This window comes from Papilio machaon, chromosome W, assembly GCF_912999745.1.
Source record: "Papilio machaon chromosome W, ilPapMach1.1, whole genome shotgun sequence".
NCBI lineage: Eukaryota > Metazoa > Arthropoda > Insecta > Lepidoptera > Papilionidae > Papilio > Papilio machaon.
In genome coordinates, this window is record NC_060015.1 from 5300800 (window position 1) to 5318554 (window position 17755).

The following is a 17755-nucleotide window of genomic DNA, read 5'->3' on the forward strand; positions in this document are numbered from 1 at the left end:
ATTCCTCTTGGTGTAGCATAAATGCCGGCGTACCGCAAGGTGGCGTGTTGTCCCCACTTCTCTTTGCAATTTTCATTAATTCTATAAGCTCTCAAATATCTTCTCTCTACCACCTATATGCAGACGATCTCCAAATATATAACCAGTCTACTTTAGCTGATTTACCAAGTGCTATAAATATAGCTAACATGGATTTGGCCAGTATTTCTCGTTGGGCTAAATCTTATGGTCTGCAAGTCAATCCTGCTAAGACGCAAGCTATCATTGTTGGCAGCTCGCGTCTTATTAGTAAAATTGACTGGCATCAACTACCACCTATTATATTTGATGGCATAATAGTCCCGTACAGTGACACTGTGAAAAATCTTGGCGTGCTGATTGACCGTAATTTATCTTGGGTACCGCAGATACGGGAATTGAGTCGAAAATTGTTCGGAGCCCTTGGTTCTTTTCGACGCTTGTGTAATTTTCTTCCGATTCCTACCAAAGTTGCGCTTGTTCAGTCCTTACTTCTGCCTATACTTGACTATGCCGACATTTGCTATCCTGATCTCACAGAGGAGCAATTAAATAAACTTGACCGCCTTCAAAATGTTGGTATACGGTTTATATTTGGGGTACGCAAATATGACCACATATCCGAATATCGTGTAAAGCTCAAGTGGCTCCCAATCCGTCTTCGCCGGAATGCTCACATTCTTTCTACTTTATATAATATACTGTTCAATCCACTTGCTCCACATTATTTGAAAGAACGTTTTAAGTTTACATATCTCACTCATGACCACACCTTGCGTTCTAGTACAAACTTTTCTCTTCTTACTCCTTCACACACCTCTTCTTTCTACTCAAAATCGTTCACGGTTTACGCTGTGAAACTATGGAACTCCTTACCTCTCTCTATTAGATGCAGTAAAAGTATTGAATCGTTTAAAAAACATGTCAAAGATCACTATCTGCAGCTCTAATTTGGCTATATATTGCTGAAATATTGTATTATTTTATTTTCTCTTATTAATATTTCTATTGTTTTTATTTTTATTTCTAATCACTGTTCGTGTGCACCCTACCGATTTGGTTTACTTAGCTTAATTTCTACCCAAAGGTTGTCTGGCAGAGATCGCTGCTTAGCGATAAGACCGCCTTTTGTGAAAATCCTGTTGTACTTTCTTTTTTTGTAACTCCATGATAGTGCACAATAAAGTATATTTGTATTTGTATTTGTTGAAAACGGGCTGGATGTGATTGTGGGGCGGGCTGTTAGGAATAGACTAATTATTGGCAGTTTTTAGTTTGGTTGAAGAAGCCCACACAATAATGTCTAAAAGTGTCTTTTTAAGAAGAAATATGATGAAGATGAATGTTTTACAAATTGAAAATAAACTTTATTTATATACAATTATTTTTTATTTCAAAATTCACAACAAATTGTTTAACATTAATTACACAAGTTACAACCAAAACCAATGTAAATGTTACATGTTTTTGCATTTGAGACTGCATCTCAAAGCATAAGCATTACATTAATAAGCCAGTGAGTGAGGGTCCTGGATGCCATTTCCCTCTCCTTTGAACTGATGATGGGGCAGCATATACTCTTGAAGAGGAGGCAACATATATATCATTTTGTTCATCATCTGAAATATCATGATAAAGTTGGTAAATATTAATATTTAAACTGTATATATAATAATAAGATAAAACTAAACATTAAATTGTATCAATTGATTTTAATTAATTTATTTTACCCAAATGATGAAACAGAAACATGGGCAAATAAATTGAGGTACTAATTAAATATTTTTCTATAAATACAGTAACCAACTGAAGAATAGATTTGCATATCTGTTTTCTAAATGAAATAACAGGATTGTAATAAATTACTGTCAGTGATCTGCTCCAAAATTTGTATTTGGATAGATGGTTCCTCAACCTCAAGCCTCGAGCTCCTCATTTGACTGTTCCTCTACTGGTAGTCCTAAAATATAAAGTTTGGGTGATGAAATGTGATATTTGTAGCTAGGAAAATGGCAACTACAAAACTATTGTTATTAAATACATGATTCAATAGCAAGGGCACTTGCAAAGAATAAGTAAAATAAAAAAGGATGTGTCTGCCATAACAAACATGCTTCAGAATGAATGTCTTGTTTTATGTTTACAATCATTATTATTTATTTGAAGGGGCAGGAGGGCCTTCATCAGAAATCATATTGTGCGAGTATAAAAGCGGGTATGTCGGCAGGTGGGCGTGAACAGATCACGAGTCCTTGTTGCAATCGCAGTTGTTTAATAAGGGTTAAGTAACCAAAAATACACAGTGGAATGAACACTGTAGTGTCTTACCAACGCGACATCAACTTAATTAAGCGGTAGATTTAATTTGTTAATTAGATGCTAAGCGATTCGTCGCAAGCGTGGTGCGCGGGCGCCGTCTCGAACAACACTGTTCAATGGCCGCCCTCACAACCATCGACAGTGACGCTTCGCTTGGCTGAAAAAGTCAACCAGTCATTTGACTTTGGCGGATACGCCGTCACGGCCGGACTGACATTCGACCGTCCTCGGGCGATTCTCTGAAACAATGAACTGCAGTTGTACCTATTCCGTTCGGCATCCTGACGGACTACTCATTACAATCCTCATATGATACTTAAGACTTAAGGCGAGCGTCTCGTAACACTTAAGTCAGATGACACCGCCTTGTCACTAAACAGCATGTAGGTTAACTGTTCACAATCGGTACTATTGGACAGGTCAATCCTTTGGTGGATGTGACCCGGACGACAACATTCGTCTAACCACAATCTGCAGGGCATCCTGAACAAGTCGACCAACTTGAAGGGCTCTAACTCGGACGACAACAATCGTCTTACCACAACCTGCAAGGCATCCAGAACAAGTCGACCAACTTAAAGGGCTCTAACTCGGACGACAATAATCGTCTTACCACAATCTGCAAGGCATCCAGAACAAGTCGACCAACTTAAAGGGCTCTAACTCGGACGACAATAATCGTCTTACCACAATCTGCAAGGGATCCAGAACAAGTCATCCAACATAAATGGCTCTGACTCGGACGACAATTTTCGTCTTACCACAACCAAAACATCTCTTATCTGAACTAGAACTTTGCGGTTCATTCTTAATTGTCATGAATGGTTTACGATTATCAGGTTTAACATTAAATTAGGTTTAGTATAGTTGGCTAAGAACGAAACTACACGACGGCGGCGCTGCGAAGAACGGTTACGAGCACGATCACGACCTCGCGTTCTATCACTACCTAATCTCGGATAATGTTTTCGACTATGCACCGAAGATCGTTCACTATCACTATCACTAGACGTAGACGTATCCCTATTACGACCGGCACAACGCCTCCTCATGCGAGACTCGTTTGTTCGCAGAGGTGGAGTACCTTCCGACCTGCTACGCGATCTAAACCGGTTACGCATCCCGAGCAAATTTTAATTAAAAACGAAAGAGATTCGATTAACGGCCGTTTGTTCTTTTTCACCCTCTTATGAAGTAATTTGGAAAGCAGATAGTGGGCTGAAAGGCATATCCCACTTCTGATGAAGGGGCAGGAGGGCCTTCATCAGAAATCATATTGTGCGAGTATAAAAGCGGGTATGTCGGCAGGTGGGCGTGAACAGATCACGAGTCCTTGTTGCAATCGCAGTTGTTTAATAAGGGTTAAGTAACCAAAAATACACAGTGGAATGAACACTGTAGTGTCTAACCAACGCGACATCAACTTAATTAAGCGGTAGATTTAATTTGTTAATTAGATGCTAAGCGATTCGTCGCAAGCGTGGTGCGCGGGCGCCGTCTCGAACAACACTGTTCAATGGCCGCCCTCACAACCATCGACAGTGACGCTTCATCATCATCATCATCATCAGCTCACTATACGTCCCCACCGAGGGGCTCGGAGCCTACCCCAATTTAGGGGTGACCAGGCCATAGTCAACCACGCTGGCCAAGTGCGAGTTGGTTGACTTCACACATATCATTGAATTTCTTCTCAGATATGTGCAGGTTGCATCACGATGTTTTCCTTCACCGTAAGAACGTCGGATAAATGTACATATGTAAATCGAAAATCGAAAAACACATTGGTACATGGCGGGATTCGAACCCAGGACCTGCAGATTGCAAGTCAAGTGCTTCACCCCTGAGCCACCGACGCTCGAAGTGACGCTTCGCTTGGCTGAAAAAGTCAACCAGTCATTTGACTTTGGCGGATACGCCGTCATATTTATTTATTTATTTATTTATTCTTTAGCACTTTTATAAGTACAAGGAGGACTTAATGCCTAAAGGCATTCTCTACCAGTCATCTGGTATATGAGAGGAAAGTATAATTATGTGCAGGGCAGATATGAATTGAAGATACTATTTTACTAATACAATATTATGTAATACAGTAATATATTAGAAATAAATAGGTATAAATAAAATATTGTATATAATATTAATAAAACATTGTACATGTAGAAGAAAAAGAATAAGATAAATAAAAGCTCTAGATTAATAAGTATAATAATAAGCGATAACAGCGAGAAGGCTACTTATGAATGGAGTCTCATAACATAATGATGCCGAATCAGGCGCTTGAAAATAATTTTGGAGGAGGCTCTTTTAATGTTAGGTGAAAGATCGTTCCACAGTCTAACAGCTGTCACAGAGAAGGATTTATCCAAGAAGGACGAGTGATGAATAGGCGCGGATAGTGAGAGATTATCAGAGGACCGAAGAGAAAGCTCGTGATTTTCACACAGAAATTTGAAGAAGTCTTTTAAATAAGTGGGGTAATTTGTATCATTTAATACTGAGTAAAGAGTGCAGAGAATACGAACGTTCCTACGTTCTCTGATGGGCAGCCATTTTAGTTTTGATCGGAAATCCGACACATGATCGAACTTGCGAAGACCATAAATATATCGTATGCAGTTATTAAGTAGTCTATCCAGCTTATTCAGTAAGTCGGTATTTAGATCAATAAAACAAACATTATTAACAGTAATATTACATTAGAACCAACCTTGATCCATTGCTCCATAGACTTGTCAGGATCACTACCTGCCTTACCCAGCAACATCTTTAATAGTTGGCAAAGTTCCTGGCGCCTCACTCTTCCCTGCGGGGTGTTTACCATTTTAAATACGTTATTGACTTACCTTTCCATAAATTCCACCATTATGGCGATTTGCTCATTGCTTGCGTTTTAAGAATTCATTTTACAAAACGTAAATTGAAACACAAACGCTTCACTAAACTTTTGTATTTTTACCGCGAGAATATTTGACCTTTATACGTCAAATTCAAATGACACAATGTTGATCGTCAAGTATAGACAATAATTTGTTTTTTTTTGACGATTCACCTTCGTCTGCACGAAAGCGACTGTCGTCTGTTACTGCCTAGCCTTACACGGAAAAACGAGAGACGCTATCGCTTAGACGAAACGATCGAACGTTTCGTTTTTAGTTTTTTACTGCCTAACCCCGCAGGGCCGAGAGCTGCCCCCGATAGGCACGACAGATGACGGAATAAATAGTTCCATCCCCTGAAGCACGACATCGGTGACAGAGTCGGCAACGGCATCGGGATCTTCCAGCTTGAAGCAAACTCGCTCCCATGGGTAGGATGCAAAAAAGGACCGCATCTCATCCCAGTCTGCTGCCCTGTAGTGCCACACTCGGCGGAGGCCATTTGGCTTGAGCCGTGGGCGACGCGAGATAGGCACTGTTGTCCGGATTAGGCAGTGGTCCGACGACCCCAAGGGGGCGTCGACGGAAACCGAGTAGCTGTCTGGATGTGAGGTCAGCAGAAGGTCCAGCAGGGAAGGTGTATGATCTTCCACATCTGGTATTCCTCCAAGTTAGAGTGGAGTCCCCTAATGTTACAGACGTCCACGGCGAACGTTTTAGGGGAAACCGCTGCGCGTTTCTTGCTTTTGCCCCGAGCTCCAGCAACGAGCGGAATGGTGCCCCCCCCAGAATACGCAGGGCGGCCCGCGCGCTTACGCCCAAACTCCAAGCGGGAGTTCAGGCGTAAACGCGCGGAGGGGGATTCTCCAATACCAGAGGTATCGGTACCCCCCTGGGGTATGTACTCTTCCAATCCGACTGCCATGCTGAGTGAAGGGGGGGGGGGGATTAGGCCTCCGGAACCACACTCATCAGACGAAACGCGGAATTTCTTCCACTTCACGTCTGTCTTCTGTGTGGTCGTGGTATTGCACCGGTCGACCCGGCCAATTCGTGCACCCAACAAATATTGTTGTTGCGGGATCTACCACTGTTAGATCTCTCTACCACTATGTCTCCTGGTTTCACGTTCGGTCCTTGACTTCGCCACTTGTATTTTTGTTGTAACTGATTTAAGTAGTCACTTGTCCAGCTTTTCCAAAACTCCTTTTTTATTTTTTGTATCATTTTCCATCTTAACGTAGGTTCTCTAATGATACACTGTTCTATAGGGTCCGGGATACCAACTGCTTCTCTTCCAATAAGGAAGTGACTCGGCGTTAAAGCTTGCATGCTCTCGATATTCTCATCCATTTTGCATAGAGGTCTTGAATTCAGACATGATTCTATTTGACATAGGAGTGTGGTGAGTTCTTCGAACGTCAGTGTCGCTTCTCCAATAGTCCTTTTCAGATGATGTTTCATTGATCTTACTCCCCGTTCCCATAAACCGCCAAAATGAGGTGAATGTGTTGGTATGAAATGCCATTGCGTACCGATGTTCGTTATTATATCCTGAAGGTGTGGTTTTTGTGTTATTTCAAGTACTTCGTGTTGTAGTGTTTTTGCCGCTTTTACAAAGTATGTTCCATTATCACTGTACATGTGATAACAATGTCCTCTTCTTGCTGTAAATCGTCTGAAGGCCGCGAGGAATGATGATGTTGTCATATCGCTTACTAATTCCAAGTGTATTGCCTTTGTTGCTAAACAAACGAACAACGCAATATAACCTTTGTAAGATTTGTGGCCTCGCCCCTTCGTTGTGCGCACTTGAATCGGTCCTGCATAGTCCACTCCTGAAGAACTAAATGGGTGTGATGGTGTCACTCGTGCGGTTGGTAATTGGCCCATTTTTTGGTGCGTATTTACACCCTTATAGCGAATGCATTTTACACATTTGTTCAATACTGTTTTGATTCTTCGTTTGATCCCGAGTATCCAGTACTTATTCCTTATATAGCAAAGTGTTGCCTGATTACCGCCATGTAGTGTTTCCTTGTGCGCATCTCTTATTAATAGATCTGTTACATGATGTTTAAATGGTAGTATTATGGGATGTTTCTGATTGTATGTTAACGTTGAATTACTTAATCTTCCTCCAACTCGTATCAGTCCTTCTTCATCAATGAATGGATCCAAAGCGGCTATTCTACCTTTTTTACCCACTGTTCCTCCTTTTAATAGCGCGTTATATTCCGTCTCGAATTCTCTTTGCTGAATAATCTTTAACAATTTGTGTAATGTTTCCTGTATTTCCACCACTTGTAATGTTTTATTCGATTTATTTTTGCTAAACACTCGCCGACAGTAAGTTAATACTCTTAACATACGTTGTAATTCCGAGAACCTATCCCATAAGTTACTTTCTTCTTCGGTACTCGCGTGATACGACCGTATTTCCTCTTCGTGTGTGTCAATGATAACCCTCTTCATTGGTATATTTTGTTTTTTCAGCCAGAGCGGCCCTTCCCACCAAAGTTTATTTTCCTGCAACGCGTTTGGTTCACTTCCTCTTGAAATTATAACTGCTGGGTTTTCTGATGATTTTACGTAATTCCACTTCTCTGGCACTGTCAAGTTGCGTATTTCTGATACGCGTATGCCAACGAATTTATTCCATCTACCGGGATTTCCCTTTATCCACCCCAGTGTAATCATTGAGTCAGACCACATATTTAAATCAATTTGATCGCACCTCAGCGTGTCTCTTATTTTCTTTAGAAGTCTTGCTAATAGTAGAGCTGCGTTGAGCTCCAACCTTGGCAATGTTATTTTTTGCTTTATCGGAGCCACCTTAGATTTCGCTTGTAGCAATGTTACAATGTAACCGTTGATGGTTCTGACTCTGCTATTGTTTAACACTTCGCGTGTTTTCTTGACAGCTCCTCGAAATTTGTGAACTACTAGAAGGGTCAATAATTAAATAAAACCACAACTGTATTCTGATCTGAGCGTTTTTACCCTTATTTTTAAATCGACGACAATATGCAATTACTCGTAGTAGTTTTGATAAAGAGGAATATCTTTCAAAAGTTTGAAATATTAGGTCCTTACATATGAAATTGGCGTTTTTCGTACTGGCCACTTTAATCACGAATTTCTCCTCTTTGGTAAGGAATTCCAAATTCAAATTTGTACAGCTATAGACTCATGTATTTGTGGTTCGATGACCGTCATTCATTTGTTTTTTTTCTTCTGTTTTTTTCTGTTTGCGTCACTCATTTTACAAAATGGAAAACTTAAAATATCGCATTATTTACGAGTACGAGTTCCGCCGTGGCACTAGTGCTGCGGAAACGACTCGAAGGGTGAATTATGTGTATGGCGGTCGTGTTGCAAAAGAAAACACAGTTCGTTTTTGGTTCCAACGTTTTAGTTCTGGAAATTTCGATCTGCAGAACAAGCCCCGTGGACGGCCTGAGACTCAAGTTGATAATGAAGAGTTGAAGGCTATTGTGGAAGCGGATCCATCGCAAACCACGTCCGAGTTAGCTGCAGGCTGCGATTTTAGTGATAAAACTGTTTTAATTCACTTGAAGCAAATTGGGAAGATTAAAAAGCTTGAAAGGTGGGTACCTCACGAATTGACTGAAGCAAACCGGCAAACGCGCGTCGACTGTTGCGTTACATTACTAAACCGGCACAATAATGAAGGTATTTTAAACCGAATCATTACCTGTGATGAAAAATGGGTTCTTTACGATAATCGGAAGCGCTCAGCGCAATGGTTGGATCCTGGCCAGCCAGCCAAATCCTTTTTTTTTTTTTTTTTTTTGTACGAGGGGAAATGCAGTTACGCAACCCTGCGCCGGGCCTGTATGTGCAGTGGCGCAGGGAGTGTGGGACTCGCCTAAAGTCGTTCGGCCATACCCACTAAAACCCCTCGGGCCCTCCATTCCGCCTTGTGGCTGGGTCACGGGAACACTTACGCAATCTTCCGCGACCCAGCCGGCGTTGTCCACTCGGACTCTCCTCTTGTGGGGACAAAGATGTAAGGAGTCCCCACAACACACGTCTTAAGGCGCACCCAATACCAGGTGCGCCTAGCACTCGAAGGTTTGGCGGGCGATGGGCCAATAGGCCGTCCATCGCCCGGAGCTCTGCCATTACGGAGGCAGACGGCGGGTGTGCGCCTGCCGCCTGCGCCCATCGCGACGACGGCGAAGAGGGTCCGCGGCTGCATCCTCCTCCCGCCGACGTTCTGCCGCCTCCTTCAGCGCCATCACCTCTTCGCAGAAGGAGGCGACAGCGTTCCAGGAGCTCTCGCTACCCACCATCGCGTTGACGACAGCGGGCAGCGAGAGGTCCATCCCGATTTCTGCCACGAGTGCGGCGCGCTGGGCCGACCAGTGCACACACGACTCCAGGGTGTGCTGCGCCGAGTCCTCAGCGTGGCCGCACTCATGGCACCTCGCACTGGGCTCTCGCCGCGCAATCCGGCACAGATACGCCCCGAAACAACCATGTCCCGAGAGTACCTGCAGTACTGTGTGGGTAAGGCAGGTAGTGATCCTGACAAGTCTATGGAGCAATGGATCAAGGTTGGTTCTAATGTAATATTACTGTTAATAATGTTTGTTTTATTGATCTAAATACCGACTTACTGAATAAGCTGGATAGACTACTTAATAACTGCATACGATATATTTATGGTCTTCGCAAGTTCGATCATGTGTCGGATTTCCGATCAAAACTAAAATGGCTGCCCATCAGAGAACGTAGGAACGTTCGTATTCTCTGCACTCTTTACTCAGTATTAAATGATACAAATTACCCCACTTATTTAAAAGACTTCTTCAAATTTCTGTGTGAAAATCACGAGCTTTCTCTTCGGTCCTCTGATAATCTCTCACTATCCGCGCCTATTCATCACTCGTCCTTCTTGGATAAATCCTTCTCTGTGACAGCTGTTAGACTGTGGAACGATCTTTCACCTAACATTAAAAGAGCCTCCTCCAAAATTATTTTCAAGCGCCTGATTCGGCATCATTATGTTATGAGACTCCATTCATAAGTAGCCTTCTCGCTGTTATCGCTTATTATTATACTTATTAATCTAGAGCTTTTATTTATCTTATTCTTTTTCTTCTACATGTACAATGTTTTATTAATATTATATACAATATTTTATTTATACCTATTTATTTCTAATATATTACTGTATTACATAATATTGTATTAGTAAAATAGTATCTTCACTTCATATCTGCCCTGCACATAATTATACTTTCCTCTCATATACCGGATGACTGGTAGAGAATGCCTTTAGGCATTAAGTCCTCCTTGTACTTATAAAAGTGCTAAAGAATAAATAAATAAATAAATAATAATGATTGTAAACATAAAACAAGACATTCATTCTGAAGCATGTTTGTTATGGCAGACACATCCTTTTTTATTTTACTTATTCTTTGCAAGTGCCCTTGCTATTGAATCATGTATTTAATAACAATAGTTTTGTAGTTGCCATTTTCCTAGCTACAAATATCACATTTCATCACCCAAACTTTATATTTTAGGACTACCAGTAGAGGAACAGTCAAATGAGGAGCTCGAGGCTTGAGGTTGAGGAACCATCTATCCAAATACAAATTTTGGAACAGATCACTGACAGTAATTTATTACAATCCTGTTATTTCATTTAGAAAACAGATATGCAAATCTATTCTTCAGTTGGTTACTGTATTTATAGAAAAATATTTAATTAGTACCTCAATTTATTTGCCCATGTTTCTGTTTCATCATTTGGGTAAAATAAATTAATTAAAATCAATTGATACAATTTAATGTTTAGTTTTATCTTATTATTATATATACAGTTTAAATATTAATATTTACCAACTTTATCATGATATTTCAGATGATGAACAAAATGATATATATGTTGCCTCCTCTTCAAGAGTATATGCTGCCCCATCATCAGTTCAAAGGAGAGGGAAATGGCATCCAGGACCCTCACTCACTGGCTTATTAATGTAATGCTTATGCTTTGAGATGCAGTCTCAAATGCAAAAACATGTAACATTTACATTGGTTTTGGTTGTAACTTGTGTAATTAATGTTAAACAATTTGTTGTGAATTTTGAAATAAAAAATAATTGTATATAAATAAAGTTTATTTTTAATTTGTAAAACATTCATCTTCATCATATTTCTTCTTAAAAAGACACTTTTAGACATTATTGTGTGGGCTTCTTCAACCAAACTAAAAACTGCCAATAATTAGTCTATTCCTAACAGCCCGCCCCACAATTACATCCAGCCCGTTTTCAACAAATACAAATACAAATATACTTTATTGTGCACTATCATGGAGTTACAAAAAAAGAAAGTACAACAGGATTTTCACAAAAGGCGGTCTTATCGCTAAGCAGCGATCTCTGCCAGACAACCTTTGGGTAGAAATTAAGCTAAGTAAACCAAATCGGTAGGGTGCACACGAACAGTGATAAGAAATAAAAATAAAAACAATAGAAATATTAATAAGAGAAAATAAAATAATACAATATTTCAGCAATATATAGCCAAATTAGAGCTGCAGATAGTGATCTTTGACATGTTTTTTAAACGATTCAATACTTTTACTGCATCTAATAGAGAGAGGTAAGGAGTTCCATAGTTTCACAGCGTAAACCGTGAACGATTTTGAGTAGAAAGAAGAGGTGTGTGAAAAAAAGTGGAACAGTAATAATGAGGAAATTATAAATAAGATAAATGAAGCAGAGAGGCAAGGAATACAAAATCAATTACATCAAAAGCAAATAGTTCAACAACAAGGAGGTCAAAAACAAATAGATCAATGTACGGAAATGGAAACTAGAACAAGCCAACAAGGAGAAAAAAATAATAAGGACATAGAAGATAAGGGAATAGATCATAAAATAGACAATGTTATTAAAATTTTAGGACTATCTTGGAACCGCAGCATAGATGCATTCCAGTATGCGGTGAATCTTCCACCGCAGACGAATGCACCTGTAACAAAAAAAGCTGTAATTTCAAATATAGCACGTTTGTTCGATCCTCTAGGATGGCTAGCTCCGAGTGTAGTGATAGCAAAAATATTTATCCAAAAATTATGGCTCGCTGGAATCGAGTGGGATGAAGAATTAAATCCTGAGTTGAAACAAGAATGGAATACTTACCGACAGGAATTGTCTCATCTTACCCAGATCGCCATTCCACGCTGGCTTGGCACGAACTCCAACGATGACCGTGAGCTACATGGTTTTTGTGACGCTTCTAAGGCAGCCTACTCAGTGGTGGTATACTTGCGAATGATGGATGTCACAGGCAAGGTCAAAATTGCCTTGTTAGTTGCAAAGACTAGAGTTGCCCCTATAAAGCAGATCAGCATTCCTCGTTTGGAATTGTATTGAAAATTACTGCCCCACACAAAAACCATGTAGCTCACGGTCATCGTTGGAGTTCGTGCCAAGCCAGCGTGGAATGGCGATCTGGGTAAGATGAGACAATTCCTGTCGGTAAGTATTCCATTCTTGTTTCAACTCAGGATTTAATTCTTCATCCCACTCGATTCCAGCGAGCCATAATTTTTGGATAAATATTTTTGCTATCACTACACTCGGAGCTAGCCATCCTAGAGGATCGAACAAACGTGCTATATTTGAAATTACAGCTTTTTTTGTTACAGGTGCATTCGTCTGCGGTGGAAGATTCACCGTATACTGGAATGCATCTATGCTGCGGTTCCAAGATAGTCCTAAAATTTTAATAACATTGTCTATTTTATGATCTATTCCCTTATCTTCTATGTCCTTATTATTTTTTTCTCCTTGTTGGCTTGTTCTAGTTTCCATTTCCGTACATTGATCTATTTGTTTTTGACCTCCTTGTTGTTGAACTATTTGCTTTTGATGTAATTGATTTTGTATTCCTTGCCTCTCTGCTTCATTTATCTTATTTATAATTTCCTCATTATTACTGTTCCACTTTTGCAATAAAAATCCCCCCTTTCCTAACAATTCTGTCATTTCCTTATAAATTGCTAGTCCTTCTTCTACATTATAGCATCCAGTCATCAAATCATCCATGTAAAAGCAATTTAAAACCTTCTCGGCTGCTAGCGGATATACTTTACCTTCATCGTAAACAATCTGGTGAAGTGTTCTGACTGCCTGGTAAGGAGCTGAAGTGGTTCCAAACGTTACTGTCAGCAATTCGTAATCCCTTATTTCTTTATTTGGACTATCATGCCAGAGTATTCGTTGGTATTTGGTGTCCTCATCAGCTATCCTTATCTGACGGTACATTTTAACAATATCTGCCACTAGACCAATAGGATGAACTCTCCATCTCAACACAGTATGTCTCAAATCTGCTTGCAATGATGGACCGGCTATGAGTGTATCATTTAACGAAACACCTGACTTATATTTTTCCGATGCATTGAAGACTACCCTTACCTTGGTAGTTGTTTTGTCATTCCGTATCACTGCATGGTGAGGTAAGTATACAGCAACATCCCCTTTATTATCATTTACAGGTCTCATGTGATCCAATTGTAAGTATTCTTTTATTACACTAGTGTACTTTTCCTTTAGCTCCTTGTCCTTTTCTAACCTTTTTTCTAATGATTTAAATCTTATTTCAGCTACGGAACGAGTATCTTCAAATTGAGGGTCCTCAATGCGGAATGGTAATCTTACTACGTATCTACCATCTTCTCGTCTTGAGGTAGTAGCGGCATAAAATTCTTCACATTTTTGTTCATCTGGGGTAAGTATCTTTTTATTATTAATTTGTTCTTCAATTTCCCAGAATCGCTTGAGAACATCTTCTTCTCTTATTTGTGTATGCATTACATTAATATTATTGTGTGTGAAGTTAGAATTTTCATTTGAATTATTTACAGCACCTGATAAGATCCATCCGAAATTGGTGTTCTGCGCGATCAAGTTACTTGATGGACTTCTCCTTATGCTTTCCTTTAGAATGCAGCTGTAAGCATCAGCTCCTAATAAAATATCAATTTTATTAGGTTGGTTGAACTGGGGATCGGCTAGATCATTACTTGATATATTGATACATTTTAAAATATCTTTATTTATGCTCTGCTCCGGTAAATAAGACGTAATTTTCGTCAACACGTAAGCTGATACTTGTAAATTGAAGTGCGGATCTATCCGAGATTGAATTTTTATTTGTACCATGTACCTTGCAACAGTTGAACTATTACCTAAGCCAGACACAATTCCTTGAATTGGAATTTTCGGAAGTCTTAGGTATTGAACTGTGGCCTCAGTGATTAAGCATGCTTGAGAGCCTTGGTCAAGCAATACTCTTACCAACTGAAAGTCACCCCCCTTTGGACTCTGCTTTAACCAGTGCTGTAGCTAATAAAACCTGTCGAGTTCTAGGTACTTTGTTGGTAGATAAACACGCAACAACATGATCAACACTAGCCGCAGAGCTAGCATCAACAGTCATCACATTAGCTCGTATATCCTGATCTTTCTTTACGGACTCACCACTTGGGTGTAGTAAAGAATGGTGCCGTTTTAGACACACTTTACAATTTGTCTGTTTCTTACAATTGTAAACACTATGATTGCTACCCAAACAATTAAAACATATGTTATGTTTTACAACAAAGTCCCGTCTTGAGTCAACTGTTTGGTTCGCGAACTTCTTACAGAAACACAATTTGTGTGTCTCAGAGCAATATTCACAGCGAATCTTGCTAGAACTTGTCGTTACCATTGCCTTAGGAACATGGGACCTGGTGACCTGATGAACCTTGTTTGGCTCTATCCTTTCAAAAGCGCGAAAACGATTCTCTAAAAAGGTGGCAAATTGTTCGTAGGTAGGTAATTCATTAATGTCGTTACTATTTGTAGTTAACTCCCATTGTTTCCGAGTTTCGGGATCAAGTTTAAAAGTGACTATGTGAATGATGATAATATCCCATGTAGATACATCGACATTTAAATTAGTAAGCGCACTAAGACAATCATTTGTTGTGTCGAGCAACTCTTTGAGACCAGCGGCAGACTCAACTAACATACGCTTTTGACTAAACAATCTTTTTAGAATACAATTTGAGAGATATTTTTTATTACTATAGCGTTTTTCTAACTTGGCCCAACACTGGGCGTAATTCAAGTCAGAAATTTCTTTATGTCTTACAAATTGTTCTGCTTCGCCCGTAAGGTGCGATTTTAAGTAATGCATCTTATCTACATTGTCTAAACTTTCATTTTTATCTACAAGGCACAAAAATAAATCCCGAAATGTCGTCCATTCGCTATATTTACCACTAAATGTGGGTATAGTGATTTTAGGTAACTTAACTGAACTTTTGCACTTGGAAGTATCATTTGAACCAGTGTTTTCTGACGAATTGACCGACCTACATTTATTCAACAATGATTTGAGTAAACACTTATAAGTAATATATGACTCTTCCGTGCTATCATACATGTCTACCAATGTTTTACATTCTTCAGCTTTGAACTTTTCATGTAATTTAGTATTGTTTTCTTTAAACCGTGCCCAATCGTTTTCTAATAATTCAAGTCTTGTTTCCATATATTCTACGGTAACCTATCCTTGGGACTCTTTTTAAAATTAGTGAAACCTCTTTGTATGACATTCTGAATGTCCTTTAAAACATTAACTAAACCCTCCATTATAATATTTTGTATACAAAAACCTTTACACTAAAATTATTTGAACAGTCGAGATTGATCTAATAAGCAATAAATATTAAATACAGCAAACTACAACTAAGTTTCTAAAGCAAATAAATAGAATACTTTATATTATACACATGTAAAATATGAAAATGATTATAAGCAACATAAATTTAAAATAATGCAAAAACGTTTACAAGTGTTCAAAAGGTAAGTTTACTACCCGCGGAAATCGGCATAGATTCCCCGTTCCTCCGTTTTTGTATAAAATTACACTAAGTCTAACATGCACACAGTATTATAACTAAAACAATTAACAACTAAAATCTACTAATTTAAAGTTCAAACGAATTTCTAAATTCTATTTCTTCAACAATTTTCTAAGTTAAAATCTTCATGTATATAAGGTTCAAAATCTCTTGATCTAATTCACTTGCACTATTTTATTGTATGTATTAAATTGTACTTACAGTTGCACTTCACTGACTCACTCACTCTGTGATTGATATGCGTCACGTCCAAGTGACGGGTGGCGCCCTCCGTGACGCCCGTTGACATTGTCTTGAACTCCACCGGTAGGCGCTTGTGAACTGCTACCTCCTGGCGATGACGCGTACTCCTTTGCAGCGATCCACTGCGAGTACACGCTGGTGTGGCCAAATGAGCCACGAATCCAAACAATACCGGGAACAATTCGGCTCGGTCAGGACCAAATGTTTAACACTTCGCGTGTTTTCTTGACAGCTCCTCGAAATTTCTGAACTATAATTATAATAATAATAATAAGACATTTAATCCGTTCAAAGACATTACAACACTTATAATACAATTAAAACATTAAAAGAATATAAAACCTAAAGATCACTAATATAATTAAAACTAAGGACACGAAAAGTAATGTACATAAAAAAAAAATTATACTAAACAAATTATAACTAAGCGTTGCAATGCAGAACAGATAGGGCCTTTGCTCAGCTGTATGTTTTTTTGCCATGGGGGCAGAAACACTGATATTCTGCAAAAGCCTTGAACTCCGCAGCACGTCAGTTACAGCAGGTGATAAAATAAGTGAAGTATAAATATTCCTTTACAATTTAAAGAGCAGGCTAATGTTTTTAGGATAAATTCCGAGACCAACCTATAATCATGATAGTATGTACATCTACTAATACTGCTAAATAAAATAATAATAATAATAAAAAAATAATAATAATAATATAGTAACGTAAATAAAAAAAAAATGTATTTCCATTTATCATAATAAAAATTGGAAGCAAAAAAAATAAAAAAAAGAGATTCGATGGAGGTTCTACAATAAGTACTCGTAATTTAGTTATCCGCATTTTAATTAATAAGTTATTGTTATTTACTTTTTTGTATCTCCATGAGAAAGCATTTAAATTTATTTTTAAAAGTAAATTTTGTTTGCGCGCTCTTGACTGGCGGTGGAATGTTATTCCAGCACCGGGTAGCAGCGTAGCGGAAACTACCTCGGAACGCCGTAGATTTGTGTCGCTGCGTGCTGAGCTGCAGGAACCGCTGCTTTCGCTCAGCGCATCTACCTTTTGACCACTTTAGTTTAGAGAACAGATATTTAGGGGCCTGCGACTTTATAACCTGAAAAAGTAGACACGCCAAGTGTAGTTTTCTGCGATATTCGATTTTTAGAATATTGTGCTCATTTAAAAAGGGCGTAACGTGACTTCTAGAAAAACAAAACCGGGCGCATGCATTTTGTACTCTCTGAATTAACTTTCCGGTCTTAGCGTATAAACAAGGGCCGTACACTGTATCAGCATAATTCAGTTTAGACAGTACCAGCGATTCAACCAGTTGTAT

The 17755-nt window shown here is 39.1% G+C and overlaps 1 protein-coding gene across 1 annotated transcript; it reads right to left on the reverse strand.

Moving 5' to 3' along the window:
• Positions 1-5832: 5832 nt before the first annotated feature.
• Positions 5833-9571, reverse strand: LOC123722983. The gene is made up of 3 exons (XM_045685529.1): positions 9372-9571; positions 6327-8106; positions 5833-6111 (listed from the first exon to the last, which is right to left on the reverse strand). Exons 1-3 carry the CDS (start codon positions 9569-9571, stop codon positions 5833-5835), a joined length of 2259 nt encoding a protein of 752 aa, XP_045541485.1.
• Between the last annotated feature and the right edge of the window lie 8184 nt (positions 9572-17755).

Coding starts and splice junctions, on each gene's coding strand:
- LOC123722983 (XM_045685529.1), bottom strand. CDS start 9,571: ATGGACCTCTCGCTGCCCGCTGTCGTCAACGCGATGGTGGGTAGCGAG. Junction 8,107..9,371: donor CACACCCGCCGTCTGCCTCC/GTAATGGCAGAG, acceptor AAACAATAGCAG/AGTCAGAACCATCAACGGTT. Junction 6,112..6,326: donor TGAAACCAGGAGACATAGTG/GTAGAGAGATCT, acceptor TACATACCCCAG/GGGGGTACCGATACCTCTGG.